This window comes from Lithobates pipiens, unplaced genomic scaffold (genome assembly GCF_037356315.1).
Source record: "Lithobates pipiens isolate NorthernLeopardFrog02 unplaced genomic scaffold, aLitPip1_a1.2 Scaffold_28, whole genome shotgun sequence".
Taxonomy (NCBI): domain Eukaryota; kingdom Metazoa; phylum Chordata; class Amphibia; order Anura; family Ranidae; genus Lithobates; species Lithobates pipiens.
In genome coordinates, this window is record NW_027507789.1 from 45,862,896 (window position 1) to 45,887,624 (window position 24,729).

Genomic DNA, 24,729 nt, shown 5'->3' on the forward strand with positions numbered 1-24,729 from the left:
TTTAGTCCAAAGGGTTCAATATTGAGTTGGCCCCCCCTTTGCAGCTATAACAGCTTCAACTCTTCTGGGAAGGCTGTCCACAAGGTTTAGGAGTGTGTCTATGGGAATGTTTGACCATTCTTCCAGAAGCGCATTTGTGAGATCAGGCACCTATGTTGGACGAGAAGCCCTGGCTCACAGGCTCCGCTCTAATTCATCCCAAAGGTGTTCAGGTTGAGGTCAGAACTCTGTGCAAGCCAGTCAAGTTCCTCCACCCCAAACTCACTCATCCATGTCTTTATGGACCTTGCTTTGTGCACTGGTGTGCAGTCATGTTGGAACAAGAAGGGGCCATCCCCAAACTGTTTCCACAAAGTTGGGAGCATGAAATTGTTCAAAATGTGTTGATATGCTGACACCTTAAGAGTTATATTCACTGGAACTAAGGGGCCAAGCCTAACCCCTGAAAAATAACCCCACACCATAATCCGTCCTCCACCAAATAATTTGTAGGGGGTGGCCCAATACTTTGTATAATATAGTGGGAATGAGTGAGTTTAGGGTGGAGAAACTTGATTTTGTCCTGCAAATAAAATTATTCCGACTGCTGGATTAACCACGCATTTGCAGCATTAGTTGTCCAAAATCGTTGTAGTGCAAAATTGTCCCTTTAGGTGTTTTTTGAGATTGGGGAACAGATGAAAGTCAGGAGCCAGGTTGGGCGAATAGGGTGGATGGGGCATGACTTGGAGCCTAAGGAGGTCAGTTTTGCCATTATTTCACCTGCAGTGTGTGACAAGGCATTGTCATGCAACAGGATGACATCTTTGGAGAGCTTTTGTCTTTGTTTTTCCTTGATATGTTGCCTCAGCTTTGTCAATAAAGTACAGTAATATGTTGCATTGATGGTTGAACCCTTTTGAAGGCAGTCCACCAGCAAAAGTCCCTTCTTATCCCAAAAACTGTTGCCATTTCCTTCTGCACTGACTTTTGCACACAGAACTTCTTTGGCCTAAGGGGACCACTGTGCCTCTATTCTTTAGTCTGTTCCTTTGTCTCAGGATCATAACAGTAGATACATGTCTCATCACCAGTTACCAGTTTGTCCATGAAATCTGACAAATTTCTTGCAAAATGTTCCAAAACAGCCACCGATGTCTCCACAAGTCCACGTTTCCTCTTTTGTTCAGTTGTCAAAAGTTTTGGGAACCACTTTGCTGCAAGCTTTCTCATTTCCAAGTCATTGCGAATAATAGCATCAACTCTCTCAGGTGATCTTCCCAGATATGTAGCAATACTTTTCTTTTTTTACTTGTCGTTGGTCCTCCATGATCATGTCATGGATGGCTTTCACATTTGCAGGCACAGAGACAAAAAACAGGCCTTCCACTGGGTTTCTCACTTTCAACACCAAAATGACCAGTTTTAAAATTGACAACCCAACATTTAACTGTTGCATATGAAGGGCCACTGTCACCCAAAGTTTGTGACATTTCAGCATAGATCTGCTTTACACCTTTCCGCTGGAGAAACAGGGACTTGATTATGGTTCTATGCTCTTTCACATTGAATTCTTCTGGAGGTGCTGCCATATTTACTTTGGACCTGGAAAAAAAAGATAAGTTAAAATCAAAGGTAGTTGATTTTTGCACCATTTTTCTGATTAATCACCTTAGAAACCCCAAAGTTATGCAAACCGCCCCTTTGGGATGGAAGTGTTTTTCATGAGGGATGTCTACAATTATTAGCACTATATAAAATGCCCTATTAAAAGCCTAGATTGGATGGATTAATAAAGAACTACAGCAGGGCTAAAATGCATCCTTTAAACTTTTTTCGCCCACATAACCCATACAGTGCTGTGAAAAAGTATTTACTCCCTTCCTGATTTTAAATTTTGCATATCTGTCACATTTACCGTAAATGATTCAGATGATCAAATTTTAATATTACACAAAGATAACCCGAGTAAATACAAAATTCGTTTTTAAACGATGATTTAATTTATTAGGTGAAAAAAGCTTTCCAAACCTGCATGGTCCTATGTGAAAAAGTAATTGCCCTCTAAGCCTAAAAACTAGTTGTGCTACCCCTGGCGGCAACAACTGCAATCAAGCGTCTGCGATAACTGGATATGAGTCTTTTGCATCGCTATGGAGGAATTTTGGCCTAATTAATTTAGCTACATTGGAGGGTTTTCGAGCATGAACCATCTGTATAAGGTCATGCCACAGGATCTCAATCAGATTTAAGTCTGGACTTTGACCAAGCCACTCCAAAACCTTGATTTTGTTTTTTTTGTAAGCTATTCAGATGTAAACTTGGTGGTGTGCTTCCAGTGGCGGCTGGTGCTCAAAATTTTTTGGGGGGGCGCAAACAAATAAAAAAAAAAAAAAAACATCAATTGCAGCCTCACTGTGCCATCAAATACCGCCACTGTGCCATCAAATACCGCCACTGTGCCATCAAACGCAGCCACTGTGCCCATCAAACGGTACCACTGTGCCATCAAATGCAGCCACTGTGCCATCAAACGCAGCCACTGTGCCCATCAAATACTGCAACTGTGCCATCAAACGCAGCCACTGTAACCATCAAACGGTGCCACTGTGCCATCAAACACTGCCACCATGCCATCCAATGTTGCCACTGTGCCATCAAATGCTCCCAATGCTGCCACTGTGCCATCCAATGCTGTCACGGTGCCATCAAATGCTCCCAGTAATGACAGTGTGCCATCAAATGTTCCCACTGTCCCATCCAATGCTGCCACTGTCCCATCCCATGCTGCCACTGTGCCATCCAATGCTGCCAATGTAAACCCCCTTCGCCCCTGCTGGGCACTTACCCTGTCTCAGCGGGGCAGCTGGTGACGGCGGGCGTTGTCTTCCATGCATCTTCTCCCCTCCATGTGTCTTCTCCTGTCCTCCTCTCCTTCAGTCCTCTCCTATGATTGGATGCCTAATAGGCATCCAATCACAGCGCCTGACGTTTCAGCCAATCAAGTGACCAGTAACAGACCTGGCCATCTGATTGGCTGAGAGGCGGGTCAATGTTAGCAAAGCAAATTCCCTCGGCTTTGCTAACATTGAGCTGAGTGACAAGGAACGCACAGCGTTGCGCCCACTTGTCACTGTTTTGGACGCCTATTAGAGCTTACAGCTCTAATCAGATGATCCCAAAAAACACCCCCACTGCTGTAATTCAGGTGCCCGGTGACCGAAAAGGGGCCAGGCACCTGAATAGGGGGTGTCAGCAGCAACCATAGATAGATTTATGCAATGCATGAATCTATCTATGATGATTAGAGAGTGACAGGAGCGGGGGGGGCGGCACTCCTGCGCCCTTTATAGACGCACCGCCACTGTGTGCTTCGGATCATTGTCCTGCTGCATAACCCAAGTGTACTTGAGCTTGAGATCGGGAACTGATGGCTGGACATTCTCTTTCAGGATTTTCTTGTAGAGCACAGAATTCATGGTTCCAGCAATTATGGCAGGTCTTCTGGGTCCTGAAGCTGCAAATAAACCCCAAACCATCACATTACTACCACTGTGTTTGACTGTTGGTATGATGTTCTTTTTATGATGCTGTGTTAGGTTGACATCAGATGGAACGGGATGAACACCTTCCAAAAAGTTCAACTTTTGTTTCCTCGTTCCACAGAATATTTGCCTAAAAGTCCTGGGGATAATCAAGATGTTTTTGGGCAAATGTGAGATGAGCCTTTGTGATCTTTTTGATCAAAAGTGGCTTTCAACTTGGAACTCTCCCATGGATGCCATTTTTGGCAGGTCTCTTTCTTTATGTTGAATCATGGACACTGAGACAAGTGAGGCCTGCATTTTTTAGATGTATTTCTGGGTTCTTTTATGACCTCCTGGATGAGTCCTTGTTGTGCTCTTGGAGTGACTTCGGTAGGCCAACAGCTCCTGGGAAATTTCAGCACTGTTCCAAGTTTTCTCCATTTGTGGATAATGGTTCTCACCATGGTTTGCTGGAGTCCCAAAGCCTTAAAAATGCCTCTGTAAACCCCCGTACACACGAGCGGACTTTTCAACATCCAAAGTCTGACGGAATGATTCCGGCAGACTATTCGATCGTGTGTGGGCTGCAATGGACTTTTGATTCGCAAAAGTCTGACAGACTTTAGAAATGGAACATGCTTCAAATTTTTCCGCCAGAACTCTGCCGGACCCAGTTCCTACCGAAAAATTTGCTCGTGTGTATGCTATTCCGACGGACTAAAACCGACGCTAGGGCAGCTATTGGCTACTGGCTATGAACTTCCTTATTCGAGTCCAGTCGTACGTCATCACGTTCGAATCCGTCGGAGTTTGGTGTGATTGTGTGTGGCCAAGTCCGCTCATTCGGAAAGTCCATCAGAACTCTGTCAGAACTCCGGCAGAACTCCTTCGAAAGTCTGTCGGACATAAGTCTGGTCATGTGTACGCGGCATAACCCTTTCCAGACTGATACATGTTATTTAGTTTGTTTCTCATCTGTTCTTGAATTTCTGTAGATCGCAGCATAATGTGTTGCTTTTTTAGATCCTTTATAATTTAAATTTCAAAAAGAAAAATAATGGACTTTATAAGCATGTGAATAAAAATAGCAATGTATTAGTCTACATTAAAAATGTTATGTATATGATACAATCAGATAAATAGTAGAAAACTATCCTAAAACTAAATCTTGGACAGCATGTGGGTCCCCTGGATGTCATGTCATATAAGGTGCTTGTTACAGAATTCTAGTACATCAGCATATACCAATCCTCAAAGTACTGGGGTACCACTTGTTCTCATATGTTTCGCTCTACATGTTTCGTGACATATTGTTGCTCCTTCAGGAGCTTTAACAAATATGCATGGTTGACAACGTAAATCTAGTGCTTTCTCTGTGTTGAGATGGAGCCCCCCGATGGACTCCAAAATGCTAATTTGTCAAAACGTGGGGACACACAATTATTAGATATTGTATTATAAGGACTGTATGTCTGTCTCCACACTTAAGTAGATCAGTATATTTCTTCTTGAATGCCCGAAAACCTTGGTTGAAGATCTGTGACTTGTGCAAAAATTGGAACTTAAAAGGAGATGAGGCATCCCAAAAAAGGACAAAAAATGGTGATTACACAACAAGTTGTCACACTGGACCTAGGTCCATAGAGGAGCCTGGATGGTGTGTGTGTGTCCTTTCCGTTCCTGTAGCCTCCGATGCTGGTGAGAAGAGGGGGAGAGATGCCAAGAGACAGCGAGGGGGTGTTTCACTTTGTCAGACAGCTTCTATTTAAGTGATTTCTTGATTCAACAGGTCTGGCAGTAATTAGACCTTGGTGTGACGATTGAAATTTAAAAAATGTGGTTAATCACATTTTATACAAGATATGAGGGGGGAGGGGGGAAGCTTTTTTTTTAAATCATCATTTAAAACTGCATTTTGTATTTACTCAGGTTATCTTTGTGTAACATTAAAATTTGTTTGATGACCTGAATAATTTAGGTGTGACAAACATAGAAAAAAAAATCAGGAAGGGGGCAAATACTTTTTAACAGCACTGTATTTGTAATGCCCACATGCCACACATATGTCCATGGACATAGACAGCTGCCAGTCTTTAGCAATGAATAAGAGCTGGCGGAACAGGCTCCTGATCATGTGACTACTGTGAGCCAATCACCAGGCTCATGTGATCAGGCAGTCCACCCTGCCCCTGGGCATAAAGACTAATTTAAAGGGACACCGGGGCTGGGCAGGAAGGGGTTAAAGAAGAAAAGCTGCTCCAGTTTCCCTTCACTTCTTTCATCACCTATGTCCCTTGATCATGTGATCTCCACTAAAAGTAGGGATCAGATTGTGGACTGGTTGATGAACGCCTTCAGCAGGGATAAAATGACAATGTACTTAGGACTTGACGTGTGGACTGGCTGATTACCCTCTTCAGTAGGGATTATATGACAACTTACTTAGGACTTCATATGTGTGACTGTAATGTAGGAGGACCCACTCAAAGGGGAACTATGGAGCAGGGTCATTACCCCTTACTACACAGCATCCTTGGATTGGGGCAATAATGGTAGAATCGTATTTATCGGCATATAACACACACTTTTTTCCCCTTAAAATCAGGGGAAAATTGTGGGTGCGTGTTATACGCCGATCCCCACCAATCCCCTGCCGATTGTGAGCCTCTCAGCCGACTTTTGGGCGTTCTCATCGGCTTTCGCAGTCCCGCGTGAGCTGCTGAATGCCGCCGAGCGCGTTGGAGTGCGGCCGAAAGCTGCCAAGAATGGCCGAGAACAGAGAAAAGGAAATGGCAGAAAGTAGATTTGGGCTGCGGAAGAAAAGGATAGGCAAATGGCTATCAGACCAAGGTCTGCCGTCCCCGGGCTGAATTGGCATGAAAAGCATCTTTCTGCTGACTGTCACGGTTGTTAGGGCGATGAAAGGCGGTGCCACGCTCAATCTGTCTGCGCTGAACAAACTGAATGAGGAGCTTGTAAAGGGGAGGAGAAGGTTATCCTTTAAAGAGACCTGTTTGGGGTGGGTGAGGGTAGGTTGTCACTTAAAGTGAAGATGATAAAATGTAAATAAATGGAGAATCCTTCTTCTGCAACAAAGAGGTGCTGGAAAAGTCACTGGAAGGTGACACAACCAGCTGAGACTTGTAGTTCCACAGACCTGGCAGAGTGGCTGGGACTCGTAGTTCCTCGGATCTATCAGAGTTAGCTGGAACTTGTAGTTCTACAGATTTGGCTGGAACTTGTAGTTTTGCACACCTAGAAGAGATGGCTGGGACTTGTAGTGTTGCAGAGATGGCTGGGACTTGTATTGCAGAGATGGCTGGGACTTGTACAGTTGCAGAGATGGCTGGGACTTGTAGTGTTGCAGAGATGGCTGGGACTTGTAGTGTTGCAGAGAAGGCTGCAGATGGACACTGTCAAGGCTACAATGATGGACAAGGCTGCAGATGGACACTGATAAATGTAAGTTTTTTAATTAAACTTCCCTTCTAAAAGTTTTTTCCTTTAAAATTCCCTCCTAAAATTGGGGTGCGTGTTATACGTCGGCGCGTGTTATACGCCAAAAAATACAGTACTATATCTTTGCATAGGACTCCTAGGGTTCTCATTTCTGTAAGAATAAAACAATGAGGCAACATCACCCCCCTGGGAACTCAAGGCAAGACCCAGATGGTCTAACCAGATTACAGCCCTAATTTTAAGACCAGATTTTTGATGGAATCTGACCCTTTGTCACTGCACACGGGTTCATGATCAAGAGAACTCCTCCCTGAAGGAACAGTGACAGTCTAGGCCAGAATTGCATAATACCAAGTGTAGCACCCCCCTGGGTATACTGGGAGCAAAGAGGGTACCTCCAGAGACAGGACGCGGGCTTACATTCACCCCAGGGCTGAGTCCATGGCTATAATGGGAAGTGAGAACAAATATAGGCGCCAGCCACTTTAGAAAGTTCTCAATGCTTTAATGAAGAATTTGAAAGAAGTAGTAGTAAAGAGGTTGAGGGAAGAGTTTCAGATACTTTTTTTGTAACAGATCACTTACAGATTCTTCAGGATAAAGGACCAAACAGCTTTCTCTTAGCAGAATCTTGTATAGCTGGGTAGGTCTCTGCCACAGAGCTAACAAACAGTACAATGACTGGATAAGCTTCTCTCACAGGACCTAGCAGCCAGCAGATACCTGGATAAGTCTCTCTCACAGACTTAGCAGCCAGGAATGTATTACCTTGATTGAATTGTAGAACAGCGTCACAGTACCAGAACCTTTAAGCCAACCCGGCAGCACTGTGAGGATAGGTTAGATGTAGGTGCGTCCTCCAAGTAAGTCACCAGGCGCTTCTGAGAGACCAGCCTTCATCCTGGCTCTCTCCAGCAAGGGTCCTCCCCTGGATCTCCTCAGCTTGGCTTGGCTTCTTCCAAACAGGCAAGAGGGCCTAAATACCACCTCAGAAGTAGTAGGCCCCAGACAGTCTTCTGGGCCTACTTGCACAGCTTGCAGCAGCGTAGCCTCCAGGCCTGGAGGGCCACGAGGTCAGGACTGACTAGAGCACATGGCATCTGTCAATAAATACCCCCTCCCAGAATGCACAGCGGCAAGAAACCTCCTACTGGGTTTTCTGGAAAAAGAATACTCATACAGCTTAACTAAATTGTTATTCTCACACTGTCCTGTGGTACCAGGGACACCTACTGGCAACAGTGGGAAATGCACAACACAGTCAAGATCATAATAGAATCAGATAAACTATATATAATCAATCTAAGCTGGTTACAGCTCAGCCAAAAACTACATTTACAATATAGTCCCATTTTTGGGAACAGGGGGCTACACAAGTTAAACATGTCACTGAATACTTCCGATATCATAACTTCCAATATCTACAGAGGCATCTGTTGCTTGTCATTTACTTCTGGGGCACGCAGTCTTCTTAATGTTCCAAATAACTCAACTTCCTTGAAGAGACCCATGTCAACACAACTTTCAACTCCTCCCAGCTAAGAGGTGCCATGACCTCCCTTCTATTTCCAATTAAGAGAAGTCCAAGTGTTTCTTCCCCAAAGGAGGTCGCACAACCCCAGATCAAGGTGCGCTCACATTTTGCCTTCTGTTTAGGCTTTAGACCTGAAGGGTCCCTTTGCTGATCTGTTGCCCACCAAAAACGCCCATTCACTCTACCCCCACTGCTTATACAGTTTGGATGATTGGCTAGAAGAGGTTATCAAGCAACCTTAATGTGGGGCCCCAACTTAAAGGACTTTACATGCTATCACAAATCCAGCACTGAAGAGAGCTTAGAACCTCAATCCTCTAGAACAGTGATTCTCAACCAGGGTTCCAGAGGTTGCTAGGGGTTCCTTCAGCATTGGACAATTTCTGCCCCTTAGATAAGTTCTCACTGACACCATTGATCTTTTTATCTATCTGTAAGGAGGTAATTCTTCCCAATGACCACAAGTGTAAGGACCATTCTTCCCACTGACCATCACACTAATGTATCATGAGTTGTAGATTTCTAATTTGTATAAGGGGTTCCCACGAGACAAGAGAACTATTTCAAGGGTTCCTCTGTGTTGAAAAGGTTGAGAAAGGCTGCTCTAGAAAATAAAAAGTATTTAAACCCTAAGGGCTTTTTCACACAGGCAGCCAAGGAGACAGTAAAAAAAGGGTACTAAGCTGTGGTTTTACTGACCCCCAGCTGCCCACCCTAATTCTAACATTACAGTTGAACTGGGCTGTACACATGCTCTGGCTGTGATCCGCTGCATAGTGTAAGGGCCTGTCAAACATGCTCCTCATTGTTAATGGAAACACTCTACAACCATGAACCAAACACTTGTTTTATGGTTGCAGTATTACATTGTAATACAAAATCTCACTTAGAATTAAATAAAAAAGAAGACATACAAGAGGCGGCAGGGTCACTCATGTTAACAAGCCCTCACACTTACTACTATTAATAATTTCAGAAGTAGTTTTCAGTACTTTAAGGCCTCATACACACGGACGTTATAAAAAATGGCCTGTTAAGCTAGTTACAATGTCTTGAAAAAAATCAGCGTTTTATTAGTGTTTTGCTCTGGCGTCACTGCGCATTTAATGGCGTTTGTAAGCGTTAAAGCTAAGGAGCGTTTTTTTTTTAAATGATCCCATCACATTATAAACATTTTTACAACTCAAAAACGCTGATGCTAAAAAATGTCGGTATAGCTTTAATGCGCGTTAATGCGCGTTTTTGCGTGTTAGCGTCAAAACTGCTCTAACGCTGGAGCCTCTGAAGGCGCTGGTCCTTGGTTTTTTTTGGAGCTTAAAAATGCCAATGCTTGTTACAGCTCAAAAACACCATGGTGTGTATGCCTTCTTAACCAGTTGCCGACCGCCGCACGCCGATGTACGTCGGTACAATGGCACGGGCAGGCATAAGGACATACATGTACGTCCCTTGCCTCCCGCGGGTCGGGGGCCCGATCGGGCCCCCGCCCGGTGCCTGCGGCGGTCGGTTTTCGTCCGGGAGCGATCCGGGACGAGGGGGCGGCCATTCATTCATGGCCACCCCCTCGCGATCGCTCCCGACGAATAGAAATCCCCGGTGACATCACTTCCTCTCCTGTAATGTAAACACAGGAGAGGAAGTGATGTATTCTCTCCTCCGTGTCGGTATTTTCCGTTCCGACACGGAGGAGAGCGGATCGGTGAGTTGCACCAACACTCTACACACACAGTAGAACATGCCAGGCACACTCACACCCCCCCTTTACCCCCCGATCACCCCCCCAATTACCCCTGCCCCCCAGTCACAGTGACACCAATGTCATTTTTTTTTTTTTTTTTTTTGCATTGGTGTCATTTGTGACTGTAATAACTGTTAGGGCAGTTAGAGTTAGCCCCCTTTAGTTCTAATGTACCCCCCTAACCCCCCCAATAAAGGTTTAACCCCGTGATCACCCCCCGTCGCCAGTGTCACTAAGGCTGGGTTCACATTGCAGCGGTTTATGAGAACGAATGTGATTCGCACCGCACTGCAGTGCAAATCACATCCGATCTCTGTGCGATTCGAGTTCAGCCATTCGCCGCACCCGCCGCACCCGCCGCACCCGCCGCAAATTCGCACGGGACCCTTTTTTTGGCCCGCAGCAGAATCGGATCGCATGGGTGTTCACACCATGCGATCCGAGTTTGCAGATCGCACTGCGATATGCGAACTGATCTGGGGGTGTCAGTAACATTTCACTGACACTCCCAGCAGTTCGCATAGGGCAGTGTGAACTGCCGCCGGGAGGCATGCGATGCGGGAACCCGCCGCGGATTCGTGCGTTCCCGCATCGCTCCAGTGTGAACCCAGCCTAATAAGCGATAATTTTTCTGATCGCCGTATTAGTGTCACAGGTGACGCTAGTTAGGCAGGTAGGTATTTAGGTTCGCCGCAGCTTTTTATAGCGCCAGGGACCCCCATATACTACCGCAAAAACGCCCCCTGATTGCCCCCTAGTTAACCCTTTCACCAGTGATCACCATATAACTGTTACAGGTGACGCTGGTTGGTTAGTTATTTTTTTATAGTTTCAGGGCACCCGCCATTTATTACCTAATAAAGGTTTAACCCCCTGATCACCCGGCGGGTGTCATTTGTGACTAATAACTGTTAGGGCAGTTAGGGTTAGCCCCCTTTAGTTCTAAGGTACCCCCCTAACCCCCCCAATAAAGGTTTAACCCCGTGATCACCCCCCGTCGCCAGTGTCACTAAGGCTGGGTTCACATTGCAGCGGTTTATGAGAACGGATGTGATTCGCACCGCACTGCAGTGCAAATCACATCCGATCTCTGTGCGATTCGAGTTCAGCCATTCGCCGCACCCGCCGCACCCGCCGCAAATTCGCACGGGACCCTTTTTTTGGCCCGCAGCAGAATCGGATCGCATGGGTGTTCACACCATGCGATCCGAGTTTGCAGATCGCACTGCGATATGCGAACTGATCTGGGGGTGTCAGTAACATTTCACTGACACTCCCAGCAGTTCGCATAGGGCAGTGTGAACTGCCGCCGGGAGGCATGCGATGCGGGAACCCGCCGCGCATTCGTGGCGTTCCCGCATCGCTCCAGTGTGAACCCAGCCTAATAAGCGATCGTTTTTCTGATCGCTGTATTAGTGTCACAGGTGACGCTAGTTAGGCAGGTAGGTATTTAGGTTCGCTGCAGCTTTTTATAGCGCCAGGGACCCCCATATACTACCGCATAAAGCCCCCTAATTGCCCCCTAGTTAACCCTTTCACCAGTGATCACCATATAACTGTTACAGGTGACGCTGGTTGGTTAGTTATTTTTTTTATAGTTTCAGGGCACCCGCCATTTATTACCTAGTCTCACTAGTGTACCCCTAAATTTAGGGGTGTCTACTTTCCAAAATGGGGTCATTTGGGGGGGTTTGTGCCATCTTGGCATTTTATGGCCTTCAAAACTGTAACGCCCTTAGAAAGCCTGAAGGCGGTGCTTGGTTTTCGGGGCCCCGTACGCGGCTAGGCTCCCAAAAAGTCCCACATATGTGGTATCCCCGTACTCAGGAGAAGCAGCAGAATTTATTTTGGGGTGTCATTTCACATATGCCCATGGCATGCGTGAGCAATATATCATTTAGTGACAACTTTGTGAAAAAAAAAAAAAAAAAAAAAGTTTGTAATTTTCCCGCAACTTGTGGCAAAATATAAAATATTCCATGGACTCAACATGCCTCTCAGCAAATAGCTTGGGGTGTCTACTTTCTAAAATGGGGTCATTTGTGGGGGTTTTGTGCCATCTTGGCATTTTATGGCCTTCAAAACTGTAATAGGTAGTGAGAAGTGAACTCAAAAATTTACGCCCTTAGAAAGCCTGAAGGCGGTGCTTGGTTTTCGGGGCCCCGTACGCGGCTAGGCTCCCAAAAAGTCCCACATATGTGGTATCCCCGTACTCAGGAGAAGCAGCAGAATTTATTTTGGGGTGTCATTTCACATATGCCCATGGCATGCATGAGCAATATATCATTTAGTGACAACTTTGTTAAAAAAAAAAAAAAAAAAAAAAAGTTTGTAATTTTCCCGCAACTTGTGGCAAAATATAAAATCTTCCATGAACTCAACATGCCTCTCAGCAAATAGCTTGGGGTGTCTACTTTCTAAAATGGGGTCATTTGTGGGGGTTTTGTGCCATCTTGGCATTTTATGGCCTTCAAAACTGTAATAGGTAGTGAGAAGTGAACTCAAAAATTTACGCCCTTAGAAAGCCTGAAGGCGGTGCTTGGTTTTCGGGGCCCCGTACGCGGCTAGGCTCCCAAAAAGTCCCACATATGTGGTATCCCCGTACTCAGGAGAAGCAGCAGAATTTATTTTGGGGTGTCATTTCACATACGCCCATAGCATGTGTGAGCAATATATCATTTAGTGACAACTTTGTGTAAAAAAAAAAAAAAATTTTTTTTTTTGTCATTATTCAATCGCTTGAGGCAAAAAAATAAAATATTCAATGGGCTCAACATGCCTCTTATCAATTTCCTTAGGGGGTCTACTTTCCAAAATGGGGTCATTTGGGGGGGTTTTGTACTGCCCTGCCATTTTAGCACCTCAAGAAATGAGATAGGCAGTCGTAAACTAAAAGCTGCGTAAATTCCAGAAAACGTACCTTAGTTTGTAGATGTGACAACTTTTGCGCAAACCAATAAATATACAATTATTGACTTTTTTTTTACCAAAGACATGTGGCTGAATACATTTTGGCCTAAATGTATGACTAAAATTGAGTTTATTGGATTTTTCTAATAACAAAAAGTAGAAAATATCATTTTTTTTCAAAATTTGCGGTCTTTTTACGTTTATATCGCAAAAAATAAAAATCGCAGAGGCAATCAAATACCATCAAAAGAAAGCTCTATTTGTGGGAAGAAAAGGACGCAAATTTTGTTTGGGTACAACATTGCATGACCGCGCAATTACCAGTTAAAGCAGCGCAGTGCCAAAGTGTAAAAAGACCTCTGGTCATTTACCAGCAAAATGGTCCGGTCTGAAAGTGGTTAAGCAGCAAAAAAAGCTCAAAAAAGCCGATGTAAAAACGTCCCTGTGTATGAGGCCTAAATCTGAGGCTTTCATTAAAATAATGCCTGGTGATCATGACTGTTGTATTGCAGACTTACTGGCTGCTGTGACCACACTTAACTAATACATTACCCACCTTATATGAATAACACACGACTCTGTGAATAGGATTAAATGGCCATAGCAGCCTTTTATTAACAAAGAAACCATAAACAATACATATTATTAATCAACTCTGACTGAGTCTACTATATATATATATATGTATTTGAAGGCGAGCATGGTCTACTGGTTAAGCACCAGTTCCATACCACGGCCCCCAGCCGCAAATACACCGGCTCTGAGACAATTAGTTAACACAATACCACCTGATACAACCCCAATACCGTTCTAGTCTAACTGACGTAACTTATTCGGGAAAGTATCCATACCAAAGATGAGCCCCTCCCATCATTCTCCACAAAAAAATTTGACCATGCCCACCTTTAAATCCTTGAGACCAGTGGCGTAACTAGAACCTTCAGGGCCCCAATGCAAGAAACCATGAAGGGCCCCCCTGAACCCCAGTCAGGGCCCTTCACTCCGAGTCCGGCGGTGGAACTCCAGGGCGTGGTCACAGATATGACCTTTGTGAGCCCTGTAGTTCCACCACTGGTATCAGTATTTTTATTTATTTTTAGGTGCCCCATTGGGCGACTGTCCCTAGGCAGGATGGGGTCCCCGTCCCCAGAAGAGATGAGGTCCTTTTCTCCAGGGCAGATGAAGTTACTGCCCCCAGGTGAGAAGGGGTCCCTGTCCCCAGGGGAAGTGGGGGTCCCTGTCCCCACGTGAGAAGGGGTCCCTGTCCCCAGGGGGGAGATGGAGGGGGTATGTAATGGTGTGTGGGGGATGGGGTCCTCTCACTCACCATGACCAAGCTGTAGGCCATGCACTCATCCATGTTAGCCTGGGCTCCATCCAGTGTGCTGCATGGGCGATCAGCTTATCTCCCAGAAAGACCTTTCATCATCTGTGTTTGACAGGGAGGAGGGGGGGCTGGCAGACAAGTCTGCAGTGTCCTCCGGGGAGCCGGCTCTCATAGGGCTGCACTGCATCTGTGTGCTTAAAGTTTGTTTACCCGGGAAAAGTTTGCAGTGCAGAGTGGGCCTGACTCGGGTGGGTGGGACTCTGGCTGGGGAGAACAGACATCGGACTGAGCGGCAATGCATGGAGCAGGAGAGGGGTACTCTGAGGAGCCGGCTGAGGTCACAGGTCATGCGGGGAATGCACAACTAAAGAGCAGCCATATGTAGAGGGGGCTGCATGGGCCCCCTGCATCACAGGGCCCGGTTGCGGTCGCAACTGCTGCACCCCCTATAGTTACGCCCCTGCTTGAGACCCTTGCCCACTGCTATGACACCATATGACCCCCCCCTTACAAAATAACATTGCAAATAAAATATACCACCCAGTACCAATATTTATTAGGCAAGGTAACCAGAAAAGCAAAGGAAAAACGCAAACATAAACCATAAAGGAGGGAGGGAGGGAAAAGGTCACTTGCTCTGATTGGCTCCAACTGACCCTGGTAAACTCCCCCTCACTGCCTAGACCACCGTTGGCCCCACCCTGACCCACACTGCTCCATCCTACCACGTCTTGCTCTAATCCAATAGCTAAAGCCTACTGCTATTTAAAACATTTATTTTTAATCTGCCTGACTACAGCCTGTGCTGCACACCCAGTCATGTAGGCCTTACACTTAATGCTGTGCATATCATTCCTGCACTTGACTGTTGTATTGCAGACTTACCGGCTGTCGTGGCCACACTTAAAGGGGTTGTAAAGGTAAATGTTTTTTCACCTTAATGCATTCTATGCATTAAGGTGAAAAAACATCTCACACTGCTGGCGCCCCCAGTCCCCCCGTTTTACTTACCTGACCCCTCGAAAATCCCGCGCTCGCCCCCGCCGTCCTCTTCGCCGCTCAGCCTGGCCGCTGATTGGCTGGAGTGGATGGATTGAAAGCAGCACAATCACATCCAATGACGCAGCGCGCCGGGGGGCGGGGCCTTGTGATACAGCGAGCGGCTATAGCCGCCGGCTGTATCACGGGAGCGCGCCCGCAGTGCTTCTCACCAATGCGAGGGAGCTCGCATTAACGTGAGAAGCACCTGCGGGAGGAAGCAGAGACAGCTGCCGAGGGACCCCAGAAGAGCAGGTTCGGGCTGCACAGTGGAGGTAAGTATGACATGTTTGTTATTTTAAAAAAATAAAATTTTTTACTTTACAACCCCTTTAACTAATACCTTACCCACCTTATATGAATAAAACATGACTCGTGAATGGGTTTAAATGGCCATAGCAGCCTTTTATTAACAAAGAAACCAAAACAATACATATTATTAATCAACACTGACTGACTCTACTGTAGCAGGTATTTGGAGGTGAGTAGGGATGAGCTGAACACCCCCCGGTTCGGTTCGCAGCAGAACATGCGAACAGGCAAAAAAATTTGTTCGAACATGCAAACACTGTTAAAGTCTATGGGACACGAACCTGAAAAATCAAAAGTGCTAATTTTAAGGGGTAATATGCAATTTATTTTCATAAAGAGTGTTTGGGGTCCTTCCCCAGGGGATATGTATCAATGCAAAAAAAAAGTTTTAAAAACAGTGTTTTTTTGGGAGCTTATTGACAGGTAGCCTGCATTCCATCCTAAACGTATCAATGATGATACCCAGAAACTTCAGTTCCCCAACCGGACCTTCCTTTTTTCAGGCACCAATGGCACCCCAAAAACCTCAAACACATACTGTAATGATCTGGCAAGTCCGAGTCCCCGGAGGACTGACCACCAAAAAGTCATCCAAATAGTGGATAAACGACTGTAAACCTGACAAATCTCGCACAACCCATTCCAGAAAGGAACTGAAAGGAACAATAAATAGCGCAACCCATGGGCAAACATTTGTCCACAAAATGCTGCCCTTCTCAAAAGCAGCCCAACAGCCGACCACCCCAAGTGGAGAAACCAACAAATCAGCCAGCGGAGGGAAAGAAAACAGGCCCGCCATCCTATCCATGGACAATTCCTTGGCCAGTTTTGACGAAACCACCTCCGGGTGCAAGTTTGCTGAGCGTAAGTTGTCCCCCACCGGAGGAACAGTGGACAATGTACAAGAAATAGTAAAACCCTTGAAACAAAAAACTGCCCAGCGGCCTTATCTGGATACCTACTGAGAAAGGGCACCATTTTTTTCACCCTCAATGGATTTCTCCCTCTATTCAGCGTTTTCCAACTTCCCTTTACCCTGCTTAAAGCACTTGGACAACGGATGTGAACCTCCGCTCTGGAGCATTGATGACGATACTGGCAGAATCTGCAAGTTCCATCATTGAACCGCCAGTAGTACCCCCTTCCGGTTTGCGGCCGATGGTGTTGAGGTATTGGCACCCCCGCCCCCCCCCCCCCAAAAGAGTTGTGGAACGGTCCTCGTCTGGGTCTTCAGCTTCATTCACAAGCTAATATCCTTGTGTCCCCAGCTCAGGGAGGGCCTAACTGCCTTCCGCTGTTGAAACTGCTCCTCGTAGCGTAACCAGCCCACCCCCTGCACACTCTCTGGGCCTCACTAATAGAGTCCAGATAGCAGAACAGAGCAGGACAGCATTCTGGCTCCTTCTCCCCGATCACGCTAGCCAAAATGGTGAATGCCTGGAGCCAATTCCCAAATGTCCTGTGAATCAAGCGTTATTGCCGCTTTTCTTCCACCTCCTTTTTATTTTTGTCTGGCTTAACTTTGTCTAAATGAAACTTTTCCAGCAGCAGAAGTGCAAATATCTCAATGTATTCCCCTTTCCAAATCTCTCATCTGTGGTTTAAGATGGACACCTAAAGGGCCCTCCAAGCAGACGTAAATCTCGCCTTTGCATAATAGCCCATTATGCTTTACCTTTGCAGGGAGACAAAGAGAAAGTAAACCCATCAGGGTTTACTTCCTCTTTAAAGTGGTTGTAAACCCTTACAACCAACTTTGACCTACAGGTAAGCCTAGATTAAGGCTTACCTGTAGGTCCAAGAAATATCTCCTAAACCGTATAGGATATTTACCCGAAGACAGCGGCGCGCAGGCGCACTGGGCAGGCCACAGATTGTGGCGATATGCCACTCGCGTCGGCTCCCGTGCGCATGCGCGGGAGTGATGCCATTGCGGCTCCGGTGAATCACAGCGCCGGAGCAGTGAGACCCGGAAGTCGCTCCGGGATACATGGCAGCGGCGAAGAGGAAGGAGGAGGACCGCTTCGGGGGCTTCGTTCTCAGGTAAGTTATTCATAATGAGCTAGTATGCTATGCATACTAGCTCATTATGCCTTTGCCTTACAGGGTGTGTTTTTTTTTTTTTTGCCTTTACTTCCTCTTTAATGCTGTGCATATCATTCCAGGCCTGTACTTTCCCTGTTTTAGTGTGACAGTGTCTCCTAACTGTGCTCCTGTGTTCTCGGCCTGCCACATAGACTTCTAAAGGAGACTACAAATGGCTATTTTAACACACAATACACAAGCATGGTTCACCTTTGTCACCATTGGGAAACCTGTCCTGAGATATGCCAATGTCAGCCTGCAGGTGGCAATGAAGGGGATGCAAAGTCGCTGCAGGAGATCAGTAGAACTGAGACACACAAAAGGGTGCAAGCAATGCTTTACCAATACAACATATTTTCATCTCTTTTAAGTAATTTTTCTCAACAACAAATATTTTTTAATATCTGAATTTAGGACCTCATATACAGTACATTTAATAGTATATTTTTGGAAACAATATGACCTCAGAAAAATAATTTTTTATTTTCACATACATACAAAATCAAAATAGTCTACATGTTTGAACAGCACAATGGAAATGTGTGGCAAGTCTTTGAGTTATGATAGGCAAGTTTTTTTTTTTTCATAGAAAAAAAAAGAATTTACAGTAATTAGGTCTGGATAAGCCATGTGGAGCAAGAATGACATTTCGAGACAGCAAATTCTTCAGCACTCGGATCACTTGGAAATGATGAAATAAGAAAAAACAAAATCGTTTTGTCAGACTGTTCCAAAAATGACAGCTGAGCGCTGATGATTGCCTGGTGGATCACATAGGAGAGGCCATAAGATTACAAGTTTGGTAGATGACATCTTGCAGAAGAATTGAACAGCTTGTGCATTGTATTTCCAAAGTGGTAACGAGCAGAACGCACAGGAAGGCTCGCTAACAGAGCGTCTGTTTACGATTTCCGAGAGACACTTTTATCCAAATAATGAAAATACGGAAAATGGTAGTTGGCAGATCAAATGTGCCATAGAAGTATGTGCTTGTTAAAAAAACAAAAATCTGTACTAACTGGAATATTTATCAGATGTACATGTTAAAGCATACATAGAATGCCTTCCTACATCCAGGGATGGGTGACTCTGTTTAGTTTGCAAACAGTTTTGAGAAACGTGTTGGAAGTTCATAAACTTTGAGTTGTGGCTATTTTCAGAAGCAAGCAATTGTCAAACAAATAGAATAAGAAGCTGATCCAGTATTTTGTAACCTTTTTTTCAGCCACGGCGCCCTTTAAAGGTATGCAAAATCTGGTCTTAAATGTAAAAAAAACACCCATAAATGTTACTTATCAATGGGAAATCTGAGTCTGCGGCAATGCACACAACCAACTTGATGACATGAGAAGTCCTCCTTCACATCAGAGGTTTCCCAACACATCAGGGTTCCCCCATCATGTCAGAGTACCCCTTCACATCAGAGGTCCTCCATCACATCAGAGGCCCCCCTTTACATCAGAGGTCCTTCATCATATCAGAGGTTCGCAAACACATCAGAGTTCCTCCATCATATCAGAGGCCCCCCTTCACATCAGAGGTCATTCATCACATCAGTGTTCCCCCTTCACATTAGAGGTTCCCCAACACATCAGAGGTCCTCCATCACATCAGAGCCCCCCCTTTTTATCGGAGGTCCTCCATCACATCAGCGGCCCCCCTTCACATCAGAGGTCCTCCATCACATCAGAGGCCCCCCTTCACATCAGAGGTCCTCCATCACATCAGAGGCCCCCTTCACATCAGAGGTCCTCCATCACATCAGAGGCCCCCCTTCACATCAGAGGTCCTCCATCACATCAGAGGCCCCAATTCACATCAGAGGTCCTCCATCACATCAGAGGCCCCCCTTCACATCAGAGGTCCTCCATCACATCAGAGGCCCCCTTCACATCAGAGGTCCTCCATCACATCAGAGGCCCCCCTTCACATCAGAGGTCCTTCATCACATCAGAGGCCCCAATTCACATCAGAGGTCCTCCATCACATCAGAGGCCCCCCTTCACATCAGAGGTCCTCCATCACATCAGAAGCCCCCCTTCACATCAGAGGTCCTCCATCACATCAGAGGCCCCCCTTCACATCAGAGGTCCTTCATCACATCAGAGGCCCCAATTCACATCAGAGGTCCTCCATCACATCAGAGGCCCCCCTTCACATCAGAGGTCCTCCATCACATCAGAAGCCCCCCTTCACATCAGAGGTCCTCCATCACATCAGCGGCCCCCCTTCACATCAGAGGTCCTTCATTACATCAGAGGCCCCAATTCACATCAGAGGTCCTCAATCACATCAGAGGCCCCCCTTCACATCAGAGGTCCTCCATCACATCAGAGGCCCCCCTTCACATCAGAGATCCTTCATCACATCAGAGGCCCCAATTCACATCAGAGGTCCTCCATCACATCAGAGGCCCCCCTTCACATCAGAGGTCCTCCATCACATCAGAAGCCCCCCTTCACATCAGAGGTCCTCCATCACATCAGAGGCCCCCCTTCACATCAGAGGTTCCCTCAATACATCAGAGGTCCCTGCATTACATCAGAGCCTCCCTTTTCACATCAGAGCCTCCCTTGACATCAGAGGCCCCCTTTTCACATCAGAATCCCAATCACAACAGAGGTCCTCCATTCCATCAGGGTCTCCCTCATCACAATAGAGGTCCCTCTACACATCAGAGGTCCTCTGTCACATATAAGTGCCCCCTTCACATCAGAGGTCCCCCCAACACATCAGAGGTCCACCATCATATCAGAGTCCATTTTTACATCAGAGGCCTCACTCCACATCAGAGATTCGGCCCTGCATGCCACCGTCCGTGGATCAGAGTTTTGCACTGGCAATATGGCTGCTGTGAGCCCATCATGATATAGAAATGGGGCTCTTGTGACTCAGCTGACCGGGGACAAAGGCTATATATTGCATTATAGGTTGTTCCTTATTTCTCACAGCAAACCTGCAAAGTTTCGGGCTTAGAGTTCGGCATTTGCAAATTGCAAATTACAGAGTTTCGGAGTTTCACTGTGAACTCATGGTAGTGGTGAACCATTATTCATATGGGATAATAAACATCTACAGAAAGTTGAAAATATTGAGAGGAGTAAGGAATGGGACAGATGTGGTTTTGTGTGATTGGTTCAATTGTACAAAGGGACAACCCTTAAAGCGGGAGTCCACCGGGACTCCGCGTTTTTTTTTTTTTAAAAGCCAGCAGCTACAAATACTGCAGCTGCTGACTTTTAAAATAGTGACACTTACCTGTCCAGCGCGCCCGCGATGTCGGCACCCGAAGCCGATCGCTAGGTCGTCTGTCGGGTCCTGCCGCCGCCATCTTGGGTATGGGAATCAGGAAAGGGAGCCTTTCGGCTTCATTTCCTGGTTCCCTACTGCGCATGCGCGAGCCGCGCGGCGCAATCCGGACGGTCCCCGCTGCCTCTGGGAACTGTGTGTTTCCCAGCAGGCAGCGGGGCACTTGCGCAAAGGGGCGGGCAGTTGCGGAAAGGGGCGTAATCTACGCCCCTTTCCGCAGACAGCTATCCCGGAAGTGGGTGCAGTTACCTGGATTATCCAGGTAACTGCGCCCCCCTCCCCCCTGAAAGGTGCCAATTGTGGCGCCGGAGGGGGGGATTCCGATGAGCGGAGGTCCATTTTAGGGTGGACCTCCGCTTTAAGTCATTTCAGGAACTAAGAGAGGAATATGGAATACCAAGACAGTCTTTCTATAAATATTTACAAAATAGACATGCACTGGACAAAATTTTTAAAGAAAAGCCATTGGAATGGAATGGGAATACTGCTCTCCGTAGAGTGACTGATGCAAGTCTGTCTAGAGGGCTCATATCGGGAACTCCTGAAAGGATATGTGAAGTGGCAATAGATGCGAAAGAAGAACTTCCCTGTAGAAGACAATAGGTGGAGGATTTGGGTGATGTAACGGTGGAGCAGTGGAGGTATATACCCCTAAAATAAGACCTAGCCTGATTGTCGGTGTTGGCTGCAATATAAGCCCTACCACCCAAATAAGCCCTACCCTGTTTCCTCAAAAATAAGCCCTACCCTGAAAAGAAGACCTACAAGGACTTTAACTAGGGCTTATTTGGGGGGTAGGGCTTTTATTGCAGCTATCACCGACAATCACACTAGGTCTTATTTTAGGGGAAACAGGGTAATAGAAGTTGCCTCATTGCTATCGCTATCCCCATCACAAAGAACTTTGCATTTGCTGTTACTTCAGAGAACATACTATACCCACCGAAAGTAATTGTTCGGGCGGAAGCCAGATGCTAAATGCCCACGATGTGGGAGATTCGATGGAAAGCTTATCCTTGAAATGGACCCCATAATACATAATATGTATTTTGGGGTATCCAAAGGAAGAGGGTGTAGTAAATAGAAGAGAAAATGCTGTAAGAAAATGGCTAGCAGTAAACCCACCAACTCATAGAGAATGGATAAAAGTGGTAGAAAATACAATTAGAAAAGAAAGTTCTGTATATATTTAAAGACCAAAAATTGGGACATTTAAGAAAATATGGGACCCTTGGCTAATCGAGGAAAACATCTAGTAAGATAGGGAGATAAATGGAGAAAATAAGAAGTAATATGTGAAATTGAGGAACATGTGGGAAAACAAGAAAACAATTTATCGTAATTAACGATAAATAAACTCTCTTTGGGTTCGCTCTTTTTTTTTGTGGTAAATAAAAGATAATAAAGTTATATAGTGACAGATGAAAAGGGAGTTTTATGGAGAAAAAGTATTATAAAGTAATATAAAGTGTAATAATATAATGTAATATAATATATATAATATAAAGTAGCAGTGGAGAGATGGTACTGTGCAGCACTTTGTAGAGGAGAAGCAGCTCTGGAGGGTCATAAAGGAAAGAGAAAGGCGCCTCTAAGTGCAGTGGTTAAAAGATTTATTATATTCACAATGGGATTAAAAAAATTTACAAGATAGTAAGAGGTCATAGGCATAAAATGATTTGACCTCATGCGGATCGCTGTAATCCTTATCTGTCTGGGGGGAGAGAGAGAGCCGTCCTGAAGCTGTCAGAGTCCCTGGTGACGTGCATTGGTGAGTAGATGAAGAGGCCCGGAACCAACCTGGAATGCAGCCAATGTGACATTAGGTGAAGGTGGTGGGTGGTGCATGCACAGCTCTTTCATCAGACTGCTGACTGCAGGCTGCTGTTTACTGAAATAACACTGTAGAAAAAAGGCACTGTAAAGGGGATGACCTAAATGCCCTCCCAGCAGCCAGCATCAGGAGTAAACTGATATACTGGGGTCTGCTGGCTGCTGGGAGACACTTAGAGGTGGACACTGGAACTACAACCCTCTGCCCAAGGAACCACAGTGCCACCAGCAGGCAATCCAGGTCCTGACAGCTGTTTTCCCATCATGTTGAATGTTATTTTTCATACAGAATAGAGCAAATTGGGGAAAAAGGTGCATTATGGCCACTAGATAGAGCTGATGATCATAGGAAATAATTACTTATTTACTATGATTGTCAGCTTCATCTAGTGGCTATAATGCGTTATTTTCCTGACTCACTCTATTCTGTATGACGCAAAAGGAATGGTAGAGCAAGACTAAAATTGTGAAAGCAATATAAAAAAATACTTTAAAGTAAACATTTCAATAATAAGATTTGCCCATTGGGTATACTATATTTTCCTTTTATTTAATGAGTATAGAGTATGGGTGTTAATGGCTCCTAACTAACCAAAACCCTGCATTTATTTTTTACAGTAACATGGACACAGAGCGGATATGTGGTAAGTTCATTTTAATGACAGTGAAGATTATTGTAGTAGCTGATGCTTATTTCATACAAACATTCTGCATTCATTTGAAAGCATACATTGGTGCTTGCACACCAAACAAAAGGGAGGTCAGTTTGAAGCTATTAATAAATGCCATAATTAAAAGTTTACAACTTTCAATGCAGGTGGCTCCTGCTCTCTCAGTGCTGCTTCCCCGAACTTCTTGTCATCACAGGAAAGAGTTAACAGTGGACAGCACAGTCTCAAGCCAGTCCTAGGTTGGGGAAGGGAGGAGGAGGAGGGAGGAGCAGGGGAGTGCCATGCCACCTAGGCTATGGGGCTGTGTGTTTCTTTTGATGCACACAGTGTAGGGAGATACAACTCTAGTCACTGCATATGAGGGTTGTTCCATGGGATGCTGCAAGGGAAAAGAGCCACCCTGAAACAAGAAACCTGGGGCAGAGATCATGGCACCAACTTAAAGCTGAATTCTGGGAAAACTAAAGGTCTGCCATTGCAGTGTTGCTAGACCCACAATTCAGGGGCCATCTGTTTGTTTATACCTAGAGGGACCAGGTACAGCTGTTTTATTTTATTGTCCCTTCATACCCACAGGTTCCCCTATGCTACTAGACAGGTCTCTACAGCCTATTCTCCCTTGCACTTCGGTCCTCTGGTTCTGGCGAATGCTGTGAATGGATATTTAATGCAGTATACACCTGGGGAGGAATGCTGGGAGCACAAACAGTCTCCATTCCAGGGATTCGCCCCTGGGTGTATGTTGCACTAAACACAAGTACTGCCAGTGCACCATCCTGCCCCATCCAGCCACAGCAGCAGTCAGCCACTCATAGAGTCTGGTAGAGCTGGCGGGAATGGGAGTGGACTATGCACCTGTATAATCCGCCAGCTAAGCACTGGAGCTTCTTGTACCAGGGCTAAACACCCAGTGTGCATGGCACCTTAATCCTATATACATTCTGACAAATGCTAAAACCCTGATGAAGGCGGATTCCACCCTCCGAAACGCGTTGGTGCCTTTTGTC

The 24,729-nt window shown here is 45.7% G+C and overlaps 1 protein-coding gene across 1 annotated transcript in view; it reads left to right on the plus strand.

Annotated features, from left to right (window-relative positions):
- The window catches only part of NECAB3 (N-terminal EF-hand calcium binding protein 3), a 145,292-nt gene that overhangs the window by 41,532 nt on the left and 79,031 nt on the right, over window positions 1-24,729 (plus strand). The window contains exon 4 of the mRNA XM_077459163.1: window positions 23,670-23,695. Within this exon, the coding sequence (XP_077315289.1) occupies window positions 23,670-23,695 (26 nt within the window). The remainder of the gene's footprint in view (window positions 1-23,669; window positions 23,696-24,729) is intronic.